We start from the raw sequence: 16633 nt of genomic DNA, 5'->3' as shown, positions 1-16633 counted from the left end.
GTACTTAGAAATACACATTGAAGATTATGGAACCAAACTGCCTGGATGTGAGTCCACAATATACTATTTCCTGGCTGTGTGACTTTAGAAAAGTTACTTAACCTTTCCATATTCAGTTTCCCCATTTGGAAATAATTATCTACCACCACCACCCCAAATGGGGATAATTGAAATACCTATCCCATGGGGTTTAAATAAGTGAGCTTTGCTGTGGATTGAATGCTGTAAGGAAGCAAGAGTAATTCTATAACCAGGTATCTTAATAAACCTTATTTGGAAGTAGGAAAGACTAGAGGGAGTCTAAAGCTGTAATTGATAAAGAAGCAGAGCTCACTCATATTAGCTGGGAGATGGGAATATTTGATATTTTGGCTGTTCCCACGGTGACCTTATTTTTAGTTAGACAAATGAAGTAGTCTTACTTTTTGTCTTACTCCATCATAGGCTAGCTGAAAAGATCAAGTCAGTTCCCAGACAATGGTGGCCACTCTCCTCTTTTCCAGACTTACGTATTTATCCCAAAACATGATGATAATGCTTGCTTTTTAAAACTTTATATGAATAGTATCATTTAGTACAGGAGTCCCCAACCCGCAGGCTGTGGACCAGTTTCCGAGGAAACTGGTCCCTGGTGCCAAAAAGGTTGGGGACTGCTGATTTAGTATATATTCTTCTTTGGCTTGCTTTCTTCACTCTTTGATACATATTTGTGGGTTTCATCATATCAGTGATTGTACTGTAGTTTATTTATTTCCACCTCTGTATAGCATTGTATTGACACCGTAGTATTGACACCATAATTTAATATCCATTCCCTTTTTTGTTGGATACCTGAGTTATTCCTAGATATTTGCAGTTATAAACAATGCTACAGTGACAGTTCTTATAAATATCTCCTGAGGTAAATGTCTGATGTCTGATAGCTTTTTCCAAACTATATACCTGGGAGTATGCCTGTCTTCAAACATACTAGAAAATTCCAAGCTATTTTCCAAAATGGGTAAAACAGCTTAAATTTCTACCAGCAGTGTTTAACTGCTCTGGCTGCTTCACATCTTCTCCAGCACTTGGTATTGTCAAACATCTAAGTTTTTTGATAAACTAGTGGATATAAAATGTCATTTCAGATGTTATTTTTTTATTAAGTCTGATAATCTTTGACTTTTAGTGGTTTATACTCTTGCATTCATTTCCTCCGTCTTATTCTCTGTTACATTTTTTTCTGTTTCATTGTTTCTTCTTTTGAATTTATTGCAATGGTTTTGTTATTGTTACATTGGTTCCCTTAGTTTGGAAGTTACACATTCTTATCCTATTTATATAAAGAGATTACCTTAAAATATTAAGGTCCAGACCTAAATGAATACAATCTATAATTAATATATTTACCTTGCTAAGTAAGGGCTTTAAACTGCTTTACCTCTGATTACCTTTCACCAACTTACATATTATGTAGTCTTGTATTTTAGTTCTATATTGCTGTTTATAACTGTCTGTATTAGTTTTCTATCACTACCATAACAAATTACCAAAAACTTAACATTTTATCTTATAGTTTTGTAGGTTGAAAGTCTGACATGGTTCTCACCTGGCTAAAATCAGGGGCTTAGCAGAGCTGCATTCCTTTCTAGAATCTCTAGAGAAATATCTGTTTCCTTGCCCATTCGGCTTGTTGGCAGAATTCAGTTTCTTGCAGTTGGAAAAGTAAGATCTCCATTTCCTTGCTAGTTAGGGACTGTCCCCAGCTTCTGGAGGCCACATTCCTTGGCCTTTAGCCCTCTCCTCCAAAGCCAGAAATGGCAAATCAAGTAACTCTCATGCTTTGAATCTCTCCTCCTTCTTCTTCCATCTCACCTTTCTGACCAGCTGGGAGAGGTTTTCTGCTTTTTAGGACTCATGTGGTTAGATTAGGCCAATTTAGATAATCCAGGATAGTTTCCGCATCTCACGGTTTGAACCCTGAAACACAGCTGCAAAGTCCTTTTTCCCATTAAGTTAACATATTCACAGATTCAGAGGATTAAAGCATGGGATCTTTGGGGGACCATTATTCTGCCTACCACCCTCCCCTATTTAATCATCATAATTCTGCTTTTATAGTCAACGTTTACTTTTACTCACATTTAGTATTTTCTTTGGCCACCATTCCATCTGGCGTCTTAGACCCTGCTTCTCTGTTCACTTTCCTTTGTATGAGAAATAAATCCTTTAGATATTTCCTTAATGATGGTTTGTTATAGTTTAACTCTCATTTTCTGTCTGAAAATGCCTTCCTTTGTCCCTGGTAATTAAAGAACTCTGGATATGCAAGTTCTATGACCTGGGATCAGTACTGCCTCAAGGCAGAGGCCAGCTTTAGGACTCTGGTACCATACCAGATTCATGCTGTGGATTTGGGGAATCATTTGAGGATTTTCCTTTCTTGTGATCCTAGTTATAAAATGGAAAGGTTTTATTTTTAAAATAACATATAGGCTTCTGCTTCCAGGAAGATAGAAAAGATGTAATTTTTCCTAATTCTCTTACTAAATTAAAAAAAAATCCTGAACATTATACAGTAAACAGACCATTAAGATGATCCTGAAAGTCGGAGAGGGAGGTAGGCAAGCTAGAGATTTTAAGACTCAAGAAATGACAAGACGCTGAGTTCCCTTGGTTTTCCTTTTGCCTCCCACATCTCAGACTTGTAGTGAGAGAAGACGACCACTCAGAAACGCCAGTGGGAGCAGATTTTAAAAGACCCTAACGCATGGGCTTCCCTGGTGGTGCAGTGGTTGGGAGTCCGCCTGCCAATGTGGGGGACACGAGTTCGTACGCCGGTCTGGGAAGCTCCCACATGCCGCGGAGCGGCTGGGCCCGTGAGCCATGGCCGCTGAGCCTGCGCGTCCGGAGCCTGTGCTCCTCAATGGGAGGGGCCACACAGTGAGAGGCCCGCGTACTGGAAAAAAAAAAAAAAAAAGACCCTAACACATGCTTATTCAGGCAATGTTTTAATTTGCTTCTAACACAATATGAAAATTAAAATATATTCTGTACCTATAAAAAATCAGACTTATAAGGAGAAAAAACACAAATTGGTAGAGTGGATTAAAAAGTATGACCCAACTATACACGTTCAACAAGAAACTCACTTCGATATATCAATATCCCAGGTTGAAAGTAAATAATGAAAAATGATAAATCATGAAAATATTATTCAAAGAGAAGCAGGAGTGACTATATTAATATCTGATAAATTAGACATCAGAGCAAAGAAAATTACCAGAAACAGAGAAAGACATTATATGATGATAAAGGGTCAATCCACCAAGAAGATAATGAAATCTTAAATCTATATGCACTAAACAACATACTACAAAATATGTGAGCAAAAACTGATAGAACTGAAAGGAGAAGTACACAAATCCCCAATTAAAGTTGGAGATGACAACATTCTACTCCCCAAACAAAAATCAGCAAGGATACAGAAGAACTCAACAACATCAACCAACAGAATTTATTAAGCATTTGTAGAACACTCCAACAACAGAATACATCTTCTTTTCAGGTATCTATGAAACATATGCTAAGATAGACCACACCCTGATCCATAAAACAAAGTTCAGCAAATTTCAAAGAATTTAAATCATACACAGTGTGTTCTCTGAGCACAATTGGAACCAAATTAGAATTCTATCGCAGAAAGATAACAGTCTCCAAACACTTGGAAACTAAACAACCCATTTCTAAATAAGCCATGTGTGAAAGAGAAATTCTCAAAGAAAATCAAAATACTTGAACTGAATTAAATGGAAATATAACATATAAAAATCTGTGAGACACAGCTAAACAGTGCTGAAAAAGAAATTTATAACACTAAATGCTTACATTAGAAGAGGATAAGACACAAATCAATGATCTGAAATCCTACTTCAAGAACCAAGAAAAAAGAGAGCAAAATAAGATGAAAGCCAGCAAAAGGAAGAAAATAATAAAAATGAGAACAGAAATCAGTGAAATTGAAAACAAAAACAATAGAGAAAATCAGTGAAACAAAGAGCTGGTTCTTTGAACAGACTACTAACGTTGAAAACTCTAGCAAGACTGCTAAAGTAAAAAAGGGAGAAGACACAAATCACCAACATCAGGAATAAAACAGAGGCTATCACTGTTGACCCTATGGACAGCAAAAGAATAACAGGGGAAAAACACAGACAACTTTATAAACATATATTTGACAACTTAGACTAAATAGAAGGAATTTTAAAAATCAAAATAAAACTATAAACTACTGTAACTCACTCACTGTGAAACAGATCATTTCTATCCAGAAAATAGGAAAAGAGGGAACAAAGACCAAGATATTAGAACAAAAAGAAAACTACAGACCAAAATCTCTCATAAATACAGATACAGAAATCCTTAACAAAAATATTAGCACTTAGAATTCAGTAATACTTTATAAGAATTGAAGACTAGGACCAAGTACTGTTTATTCAGGGATGCATGGCTGGTTCAATATTGGAAAATCAGTTAATATAATCCACCGTATTAACAGGCTAAAGAAAAAAAAATCACATGATAACATCAAACAATGGAGAAAAATCATCTGACAGAATTCAACACCCACTCATAATAAAAACTCTCAGAAAAATAAGAATGGAGAGAAACATCCTCAACTTGGTACAGATCACCTACAAAAGCCTACAGGTAACATCATGCTTAATGGCAAAAGACTGAATTGTTTCCCTCTAAGATTAAGAGCAAAGTGGCTGTAGGCATTCCTTGCAGCTTCATCACTCCATCTCTCTCCATTATTGCAGTATCTTCTTTTCTGTGTGTCTTCACATGTCCTTCTTATAAGGACACTAGTCATTGGATTTAGGACTCACTTGAATCCAATAGGACCTCATTAGCTAATTACATTTGCAATGACCCTATATCCAAATAAGGTCATGTTCTGAGTTTTTAGTAGACATGAATTTGAGCAGGGGGGTAGCACTCTTCAACCCAGTACATGTACCCTGGCTGTATCAATGTCAGTATTCTGATAGTGGTATTATACTATAGTTTTGTGAGATCTGACTCTTGGGGGAAACTGGGTAAAGGGTATATGGGATCTCTGTGAGGTTACAATTTCATGTGAATCTACAATTATCTCAGAATAAAACATTTAATTCAAAAAATTATATATTCACTGTTCTTAGGAATTATGCAGTGAGTATATTTTCAGAATACCTCATTGGCCACATTACTAGAAACAGATGATTTAAGTTTACCTCCTATAATGAATTTTTTTCCATCGTGATACTCTAAATATACAAATACAAAAATATTTCAAACCTACCTACAAAAATGTACCAGTTTTATTTTTTTGTTTGTTTTATTAAGTCCTGAAAAGTTCAGACATTCTTTGATGACCTTGTGAAGTATACAAAGTACATATAATTGAAAACCCTTTAAGTTGTATGAGAACAATAAAAGGTCTCCTTTATTTTCAAGAGATCAACAATAAGGCAAAAATATCTAATATATATTTCCTTGGAACTTGTACTGGATGAACAATTTCTTTATAATTTCTAGTAAAATTATATAAGAATAATGACTGGGCCATTTTAGAAAATTTAGTTCTCAATATTTGAGAACAAGGGATCAGCAATAAACACTACATTATGTAATACAAAACTATAGGAATTATATCCCACAGATTAAACTAGAACCCAGTAAGATCTCCTGGGTCTGTTCTTTACTTCATTATTGAATCACACTGATTCCAAATAAATCTTGGGCAATTGCCAAAAAAAAAGACCACTTTAAAGGAGTTCAACTAGTATCTGTGATTTACATTAATCAGCATATACTGTTTATAGGCACAGAGTTGACTTTGTTGAACCTGTGCTCTCACTACCCAAGGCCCTCTCTTTTTCTGGCTGTAGTTTGGTCCCGGTACCTCCAATGGTCAGTCTGTGCTATGGGCATGAGGCTTGAAGTGGTAGCCTCATATTTGCCAGTTCTTTGTATGCCAGGGAAGGTCTAAGATAGAACCCCACCAGTTAGATCAATAATTGTGTGATGCACATTTGTAAAACTGGCCGAGAACATTTATTTACAATGTTTTTTTAAATAAAAAATTGAAAATGCAAAAAAAAAAAGAAATCAGCATATACTGGATAAGAAAACCTATAATGAAAATCACCAAAGGAATAGAATCTTACAGAAAATATTCTCCCCCTGTGTTTCTTTGATTAATAAAAGATAGATAGATAGATAGATAGAAAGTTATCTGTAAAATTGAGGCTACTGTCAACTGAAAAAAAAATGCACAATGTTGAGAGTTGTGAGTTAAGTTTATTTGGGGTGAAAATGAGGACTATAGCTCAAGAGATAGCATTTCAGATAGTTCTCAGAAACTGCTTCAAAGAGGTATGGGGGAAGGTCAGTATATATGTGATTTTGGTGAAGGGGGAGTACATGCAATCAAGCACACATTTTTTGCAGAAGGTTGCTGCTAGTCACAAGGAGCAGACGTCACCATGAAGGGTTTTAGTGCCATTTCAGATATGGGGAGATGCAAGAATTGGGCTTATAAAATCTTCTCCTGAAGATATCTATCTGAAGGCCTGTTTTGCCAGTTTTTTCCGGAGCACAGGGTGTCTCCTTCCTGGTCTCCACCCTGCACTCCTTTCAGGGTATGTTGAAGGTCAGCATGACTGCTGACCTTCAGCAGCTTACGGTTTAATCCTTGTAGAAGCAGATAGCAAGTGCCACTTTTTAGTTGGTACTACTTTTCAAGGACTGTATTATCTCAATGTTGATTTGCTCAGCTTAGCAGAAGATTTTAAGAGTATTTTGCTTCAAGCAATACTTCCTTAAGCCTTTATTCGTCACATTTCTCTTTTAATAGCTCAAGAAGAATTTGTGACTGATTATTCTATTTGATTTATTCAAAATACACCAAGAGCTAAAATTAAGCTTTAGAAGAATGGCCAGGAATTAATGTTTGTACCTTTTTCCTTAATAAAAACTGTATTTTCCTCCTACAGTTTTCAACCTTATATATAAAATAAATTTCTTCAGGCTGTAATCATAGTTCCCACAATTGCATGCTCAGTAGGCTTCCCTTTGTAGTAACTGTAATTTTCAACACTATATAATAACACTAAAGACTAAAGTTACTTTTAGTCAATTGAAAGGAAAAAAATGGAGACTTTTCAGGTAATTATACATATAACCACTAATTTAAATGATAGTCTGAAGGATTCAACAAGTGGAGGAATTGCTTAAGTTAATTTGCAGTTACAGGAGTTTTTCTTCACATTGTAGTCTTATATTAGTCAAGATTCTCTGGAGAAACCGAAGCAATAGTATATATACAGATATGTAAGAGGAGATTTATTATAGGAATCAGCTGCTGGGATCCTGGGAGTGAGCCACTGGTATAATTCTCAGTTTCCCAGAACCAGGAACTCTGATGTCCAGGGGGAGGAGAAGATGGATATCCCAACTCAGGAAGAGAAGGAATGTACCCTTCCTTCACCTTTTCGTTCTATTCAGGCCTCAATGGATTGGATGATGCCCCGCCCACAGTGGCGAGGGCAATCTGCTTTACTTAGTCTACTGATTCAAATGTGAATCGCTTCCAGAAACACACTCACAGAAACACCCAGAAACAGTGCTTTACCAGCTATGTGGGCATCCCTTAGCCCAGGCAAGTTAACACATGAAATTAACCATCACATGACTCTTACACCTGTAACAATATTAAAAACAAATTGTTTTATGTGAGATATGTATCATTGATGTCATTTTTTTATATTCAGAGAAATGAAACATTTATTCTTGTATTTTCTGTCATCAGTGTGCCAAGCACTTTCACTGTTGGAAAGCAATCCAATTAATCATTTTTGGCTTTGCCTTATGTTATGATACAAATTAGCAACAATTCTGATAAACTTAAGGGAGAATGCTCTTGGTGCTAATGCTAAGCAAATTAGGGATGCCCAGTCATTTATTTTCACTGCACTGTGTGTGTGTGCGCACGTGTGTGTGTGTGTGTGTGTGTGTGCGTGCGTGCCGGGGTGGGGTGGGGTGGTGGGTGGGGGCCGGAGAGTGGGAGGGGATGAAAATAAGTACTCCTAGGAAGAAAAAATAAAAAACAAAATCTTTAGAATATTTTTCAGAACTGAAAATCTGTGGCAGAAAGAGGAGATAATAGTCTTTGGGTAGCATTTATGATTGTGTGTGCAGAAAGTTGAGGGATATACAAGTACCTACAGTTTGCTTTAGTGTTTATACTACAAGCAGATATATTTAGCACTTTTACTTAAAACTTAGGATAATATAGTTGAAAATATTTTATTTTCTCTGTGAGCTTCTATATGCAATCCCATGCAACTGGAATTTGATAGTCCTTTACATAAAGAGAATGAGAATTAGCTAAGACCTCTTATTATTTCAGGCTTCTGTGCTACATGCATGGGCATTTCAAAGTATCAGAGAGTAACAGGGGCTAGCTTTTATTAAAGGAAATGTGTGTCTTAAGACATTTACTTCTCAAAATTTTTATGACAGTAGTAAACTTTATCCTCTTCTGATGTCCATAAAGTTCTAAGTATCATTCTTAGTTAGTCATTTTTAACCAGAACTGTGGACACCTTCTGATGTTAACTATCAAATATATGTGCTGTACAAAATAGCCAACCTGCAGTCATCATAGTAGAAGAGAAGCAAGGGCTGGCAGTATTTATACACAGTTCATTGGTCAACTCATGAACTAATGTGGACAATTATAAATTTGTCCCCTTAGCAATTCTGAGCTTTGGATCACATATGCAAATAGTATATTCTTTAAAGTTCTGGAAAGTATCTGGTGAGTCATGCAGTTGGAGATAGAGATGCCCCATTCGGTGGCCTGAGCTTTTCCTTCATCATATCCATCAGTTACGTTTCTGCAGACCAAAAGGGAAGGGGGACTGCTCTGCCAGAGCCACTCAGTGGAGATTTTTTTCCATATACATTAAAGCTGTAGTTTCCCTCCTACTCTGTTCAGTCCTCTAAATTCTACTTTTTTAGAACCTAACTATAAAATTTTAGAAATAAAATTTACCCGTAAGGATTATTTTACTGACTAGGAAAGTTAGACTCAGCATTATCCATTGCATGGCTAATTAGTGGTGAAGCTTGCGGGAGTCCAGCTCCTGCAGGTCCAGGAATACCCGAGGGATGGACAGCGTCGGCGAGGGGAGGTTAAATAAATCAATAACACTGTGTATGTGCAAGCATGGTCTCATATTTTATTTTCTCACAGTCAGATTTATATACCCTAAGTGATTACATCATCAGGTGCATAGCTAAAACCTCAGAAGATATTCATAATAGATTGTACCTAATATTTCTATATGTACTTTTAAAATAATTCTAAATGTTCTCAAAACATCATTGTTTTTTCTTAGAGTTGATTCAATCCGTACTAATAACAAAGCCAAGCTAATATGTAAACAAACCATTAAAAGAAACTATGAAGGAGGAAGTTCCCTAAATTTTCCTGTGTGTCCCAGAGGTCCACATGGATAAGTCTTAACAATGTACCCCTAAATCATCTACAATATAGTTCACAATTTAATCTATCACTGTGTTCTTCTGGGCAAGAAGCCTTGTCTGAATGGACGAGTCAACAATTCCAATGTTGGCAGTTGACTCTGTATGATTAATTTATCCTTATACCAGAACTAACAATACCCATAATCATTTATTACTCCCATGTAGGGCCATTGTTTTTTATTATTGGTGTTTTCCATAGAAACAACCCTACATTTCCAGGTTGTTTGTTTTTTCTCCCACCAGCCAGGGGCTGTTGTTAAAAAGTCCCAATTCATAGGTTTTGGTTTGGGAGGGGGAAGAGGATGTTTTACACGGTTAAGCTTGGGACGGGGGGCAAACCCCCCATGTGCTTTTTCAAGGCACAAGCACAAAATTACAAAACAGCTCAGAAGAGATGTAGTCAGCTTCCTGGGCGCAGCACTGCCCTGCAGCACTGTCTTGGATTGTTGTTCCATGACCCTGTCATGACACAGAGGCTCCAGGTTGGCTTCCACCAGAAGCTGGTGATCAAACAATCTGCAAGACTTCTAGCCAATTTCCTTTGACTCTACTACACTGCTTCTTTTCCCCCAACTCCTTCTCCTTTTATTCTCAGGATGGAGCTGAGAAGCATTCGAGTAATGTCTTGGTGGCACTTCTTTAAGCATGTTCCTTCTCCATAGACAAAACTGCTCTGAAAAATCATATTATTGACCATAACAATCTGTTTAATCCTTAAGGAACCTCTGTTTTTCTCCAAACAGCCTCAAAACCAGTGGACGTGAAATCGTGCTCTGGCCCTATCCCTAATACAACACAGCTGTGCCACATTCCCTGTCCTATTGAATGTGAGGTTTCACCTTGGACAGCTTGGGGACCTTGTACTTACGAAAATTGTAATGACCAGCAGGGCAAAAAAGGTACGTAATATTAAAATGGCATGCTTAAAACTCCCATCACCTGGGTCAAACCATGAATTATTAACAAATGCTGCTCTGTGTTCCTGTGATCATTCATTTGCAGTATTTTCCCGAATGGCTAAAGAGTATTGATCTTTAGCACAAAAGAATCATAAACCTATGTGGTGATGATACCAGAAGATTAAAACTGCAGAATGTAGGCAAGATGCTTGTTAATTTAGACAACAGATGGAGAGCATCTGAGGCAGTTGTGCGGTGGTTAAGATGAGCTGTCGTGTCAGACTGACCCGGATTGGAAAACCTAGTGTGTCCTCTGTTGTTTAGATAAGTTAATTAACTTATTTAAATCTTTGTCCCCTTATCTGTAAAAGGGATATAATATGATCTGGCACCCAAGTTTTCTTTAAAGATTCAATGGGATAAACATAAAGCACTTATTTCGTTGCCTGACCTGCAGCTAGTGCCTAATAAACAGAACTACTTATTACTTTGAAGGTAAACAAACAAATAATGACTATTGCTTTTATGATGCAAATAATATATCTAAAAGGAATAGAATAAATGCAATTGTTCACTACATGTTCGGCATGGTAGAGAATTTTCACATGATCTAGTAATTGAAAACATTTTTCTATTTTGTTTCAAAGGACAGTTTTCTAGTGATTCTAATATATTCACATAGCAGTAGACAGACTTATTAATTTTGTTATACATTGTCAGAAAGGGCAACACTTAGGTGTTATTAAAGCACAGAGCAGGACTTTGAATACTCCTTGTTAGAGCCCAGATGGTTTATATCCTGAATTCAAATTTCTGGGGAGTCTTAATTCAACTAAGGCTTCAAGAGAAAATTTCCTGAAATCATGCAACTTCTCAGAGGTTCCTTTTCAAATTTAACCAGGTGATCCTGTTGAGGAATTCAAAGTAATAGCACTTTTGTTTGGTCGTGAATATTTCTGAATAGCTTGAGATTTTATTGTGTCTTTGAACATTTTACAACTACAGACTTTCCAGATCAACCAATCACCTCTCTCTCTGTCTCTCTTTCTCTCTCTCCAGCCCATTCTTGCTTTACTTTTACTGTAGTAAGCTGACACCAAAAGTCCCTCTTTGGCCATTCTGTTTATTCATTTAATAAATTATTAATGAGCTCATGTTAAACTAGAGTTTGAGGATACACTAGTGATTAAAGCAGATATGAATTCTACCCTCTACCCTCATCCCGCTTTCACTTGGAGTTTCATTCAGCCTTCTGAAATATTCAACGCATGATGCTAACAGTAAATATTTTCCTTCCCCAACAATTCAGGTTTTAAACTGAGGAAACGGCGCATTACCAATGAGCCCACTGGAGGCTCTGGGGGCGCTGGGAACTGCCCTCACCTACTAGAAGCCATTCCCTGTGAGGAGCCATCCTGCTATGACTGGAAAGCAGTGAGGCTAGGAGACTGTGAACCAGATAATGGAAGGGAGTGTGGTCCAGGCACTCAAATTCAAGAGGTTGTGTGCATCAACAGTGATGGTGAGCAAGATTATCTATCCTGCTTTTATCGATGTCTGTTTGACCCTGGAGATACGGTTTTCCTTACGTTAAAATCTCATGTCTTCTCACATCATAGCTGGTTCCATTTGCAAACACAGAAATAGCTGCCCCTTCCTTTCTTCCTTTCCTCCCCTCCCTCCCCTTCCTTCCTTCCTCACTTCCTTCCTTTCTTCCTTCCTGATGGTGGCTGTGGAGAGGGTCTTGAACAATCACAAGGTATTCTTTACTTTGAAAACAGGTAACATAGAATAAGAAACCATCATCAAGGCAGTGTGTAAAATTGACAAATTTTAACATAACAAGCAAAGGTAACATTTTTCTTCTAAGTGTTTTTTTTTCCCTATTTGCCATGGAAAGTGATATGTAAATAAAAAAAGGTTGTAAGCATTGGTTGACTTGCCTTTAGAAGCCTTCATCTCCCACCCTGATACTGTGTTCTAGTAATATATTTTAATTTCCAGCCTTCCAAGCCACGAGGCCTGTTGCAGCCTAGAGTTCCCGAATCAACCTTCTGAGCTCTAGGGCCTCTCTTCTAGGAATGTCATAGAGCCACTGGGACAGAGATTTTCCACAAAGTTCTTTCCTTGAGCCATGGGAATTACCTTAGACTTTTACGACTGATTTTTGTTGGATAAAATATCCTATCTTGCTGTTAGCCCTGATTTAAGATCTTTACATTCTTTCCAAGAGTGCTGCTACTGTTTCAGGGAGATTCCCCCTTATTGTTCAGCAATGCCTGAATCACACTTGGGAAACAAAGAACTCCCCCAGACGTAGTGTAAAACCTCTGGCTAAGAGCATCTTCAAGGTTCTTCCAACTCTGGAATCCTGAGACTCTGCGCATCAGAGCAGCATGAGCACCACACCCGGGGGTCCCATGGTTGACAGGTGATGCTGTTTACAGCATATGCAGGAACATTCTGGTGCCCCCTCAAGGGCACTGGAACATCTGGTAACCTTCGTGATTCCTTCCATCCTATTTTCTTCCGGCAAGCAGAATTGTTACCTCCTGTGACTCAATCACTGCTCAGCAGAGAAAGGTACTCTCTGGGGTAAGAGGCTGACAGACACTGCTAGTACTGAGAAATTAGCCTTTCAACTTTGAAACCTACAGTGTTGTCTTTGTCCAGGGCCCAAGGTAGTCGTGCAGGACAGCATCAGGTAAAATCAGAGCCAGCACTTGAAGTTGGAAGGTGAAGAGAGGATTATTGCCCCAGATATTTTACGATGAATGCCGCTTTTTTCTCTGTAGATATTAGAATTAGCTGTGATACATCCTCTCTTTAGCTTTTACTCAGTTCTACTCTAAAGGGAAAGAAAAGGAGATTAACATCTAGGAAAAAGAGAGCAAATGGAACACATTCTGTTGTGCTTAAAATCCTAATTTGAATTAAAAGGCACTCTATATTACTATCTGAGTTGCTGTAGAAACAGCAAGGGTCATATTTATTTTAGTATCGTTAGTGACTTCCTTAATGATACTGCTTCTTGATACCTTCTCCTCAATTTAAATAATTTTTCTTATCCTCCAATAGACCTAGGGAGGAACTGGGATCCCAGATATAAAAAGTATATTTGCATGGACTAGGTTGAAAAAAAACTCTTAAGATGAAAAGTTAATTGTGCATGGAACCTCTGCCTAAATATTATAAAATGAAAAATCAGATCTCACGTATTGCAGTGGTCTTCCTGGATGTTTGTGCAAATTGAGTATATTGGAAATGTACTAGAGGAGGTGGCTATTTTAAAAACAACAGTGGTTAATTTTAATTCTGTCAGCTAAAAAATATTTTGTGGCACATATAATCCCCTCCTAAATTGTCTTGTGGAACATTAAAGAGCAAGAAGAAGAATGAGTTAGATATGTCGTTATGTTGGAAAGTAATGTATGTTATAACCTAAAAGGCAAATTGATAACTCAGTATACAACAGCTGGTTTCACTTTGTCCGCCTAACAAACACAATGAATTTTAAAAGGTAAGAAATGTATTATTAATATTCAGTTTGTTATTATTGTTCATTATCAGGACATCTCCTCCGTCATTACATTTTACTCCCTGACATATATTAGTTGTCGTGCAATTCAGTGTTTTAACTGCCTCAACTACAGGAATGTATAAAATCAAGAAAATGTTTTATTATAAATCCTAGAGGCTGTTCAAATTTATATATAACTGAAACATAATTGTGTTGTGAGAATCACTGCAAAAGCTGGAGACCTGTAAATACTACTCCAGTATTATCATGTGGTCACCTGGTAAGTGTTTAGCAGCTGCACCAAATGTCATTTTGTAATTAAATCGAGCCCAGGGAATTAAAGTTGATTAGTTGTACAGACTCTACCTCTAGGCCTGGCTGTGACTATAGATTTTGTTTTATAATTAAGTTAAAGCTCAACTAGGGAAGTGAAGAATTAGAGCCTGTGAATCTAGCAAATAATAGAAAGACTGCTTTTTCTCCCACCTTCCTCACAAATTTCACCACTTTGTTAATGATCTCAAAGCATTTAAAGTCTCTTTTTTTCTGAAGTATTCTTTATCCAGGCTTCTGATATCATTAGGATTTGTTGCTGCTGTTATTATCCATTTTTCCAATTGTCTTCTAAGGAACAGGGTTGACAGAGGGTTGAGAGAGCACCCAGGAGGAGTTTTATGTAGATTGTCTGACAGAGGTGTGTAACAAAAATGCACGGTGAAAGAGAACTCAGAAGACAATTAGACTGTCCAGGAAGAGAGAAACATTTTATGTGTAACAGAAAAAAATATTACTCATAATTTAAAGATTGTCAGAAAAGCAATCCCAGACCTCTGGGCACCAATACAGGAACTACTTTTAAGGTCTGGTGGTAATGGGTCAGGGTGCCGAGCGGAATCCTAGAGAATGTTGAACCTATGAGAAAACCCAAAATCTGCTTTCTTTCAGTTTTTGCAAAATTTGTTTGTGTTTTATTTAAAGGTGTAAATTGGAGAGGCAAGAGTATTTTGTTTCCCACATTGGTTGGTTAGAGACAGAAGAAAGCAAGGCTATTAGGCTGAAAGTCAAAAAATAATCTATAATCTATTGATTACTTAAGGATACTGTAAACCAAGTATTGTTTCCATATTTCCCTCCCCTCTGTTGAAAAAAGATGAATGATACCATCTATATTGCATTACCGTGTGTTCTGTTCTAGATATCAGAGTACTGACACCTTTCTGTGTGAATTTCAAAACCACAGTTTTGTTGTTTTGTTTTTGGTATTTGTAAAGGAGTGTCAGATTCCTGTCTTATCTACAGACTTAATTACAATCTATGGAGGCAAGTCCGAGAAAGCTGCATTTTTATGAAGCTTTCTGGATAGTTCTATACACAATGAAGTTTGTGAATCACTGTACTAAAATGACAAAAGGATTGTTTTGGCGGAACCTAAGACCTGATTCTGTTACCCAAAGATCCCCAGTACCAAAGCTTACTGGCTGGATTTGGGTAATGCTGAAGAAGACCTATGATTAAGAACACTAAGAGAGTAATACTGAAGCAAGCCTTTAAAGTAATTTTTTCTGCCGTTTTTGGGGGGGAACCATTTCTGTATAGCATCAGAAGTACCAAAAGAACTGACTGTGAAAGATGTTTGAAGATGAACTTAATATCCCAGGCACTGGCTTGTCATGCGACTGCTTAGTCTTCCTGAATTTTTACCATCATTTTCTTCCTACTGGAATGAGATATGTATCCACATATGGGTAGATGGAAGGGAGGACTTGAATACTATTTATTTCCCAAGTAGTTTATGTTGTACTCTTTTTTCCCCAGGTACTCAGTATTAAGAGGAATGTAAGGGCATACCTGATATCTTGAGGTAAATCAGGAGTAAGCTCCTTAAAAAAAATGGAAAATTTTTGTCTCTGGAAAACAGGACTCAGTATGGGGAGAAATAGGGCAAGGTACTGCTCTGCTCTATTTTAAGCCTAGTACTACAACTTGTATACAGTTTACAAGTTATATAAACACTGAATTAATTTGTCCAAATACATATTTATTAAAGAGTAACAGTTTGGATGGGGATAAAGATATGTGGAATAAAGAGTAAAGGGTAAGGAGCAAATCATTCCAGGAAAGGAAAGAGAGAAATTACAAAGCTTATAGTTGAAACTAATATTTTGTCTGGTTGAGAATATTCATAAGCCCTCCTTGAAGCATAGGTCATGTCAAGCATTAGGATGCCCACAGTTTATTAAAGGTGTGCTCCCAGGAGACGCCAGTAAGAGAAGGGGAAATAAAGAAGCAAAATAGTGAAAGGAGAGTGTGTCTTGGGTTCCCAAGACCACCCCCAGGTTCTTTAATTAACTAGGGGAACTTACAGAACTCAGCATATGGTCATACCCACAGCTATGATTCATTTCATCAAAAGAGTACAAAGCAAAATCAGCAAGAGAAAAAGGCACATGGGGCAAAATCCAGAGAAAACCAGGCACAAGCTTCCAAGAGTCCTCTCCCAGCGGAGTCACATTGGTTATGCATAATTTTTCCACCAGTGAATTGTGACATGTGTGAAGTGTTGTCTACCAGGGAAACTCACCTGAGCCTAGGAGTGCAGGGTTTATATTAGCTCAGCCATGCAGTCACCCCCTGC

The 16633-nt window shown here is 37.4% G+C and overlaps 1 protein-coding gene across 1 annotated transcript in view; it reads left to right on the top strand.

Annotated features, from left to right (window-relative positions):
• Window positions 1-16633, top strand: part of THSD7A (thrombospondin type 1 domain containing 7A) — a 456022-nt gene that overhangs the window by 280105 nt on the left and 159284 nt on the right. Inside the window, exons 5-6 of the mRNA XM_059074016.2 lie at window positions 10323-10478; window positions 11788-12000. Coding sequence (XP_058929999.1) covers window positions 10323-10478; window positions 11788-12000 — 369 coding nt within the window. The remainder of the gene's footprint in view (window positions 1-10322; window positions 10479-11787; window positions 12001-16633) is intronic.

The sequence above is a fragment of the Kogia breviceps genome, chromosome 9, assembly GCF_026419965.1.
Source record: "Kogia breviceps isolate mKogBre1 chromosome 9, mKogBre1 haplotype 1, whole genome shotgun sequence".
NCBI lineage: Eukaryota > Metazoa > Chordata > Mammalia > Artiodactyla > Physeteridae > Kogia > Kogia breviceps.
This window is presented reverse-complemented; position numbering and strand designations above follow the sequence as displayed.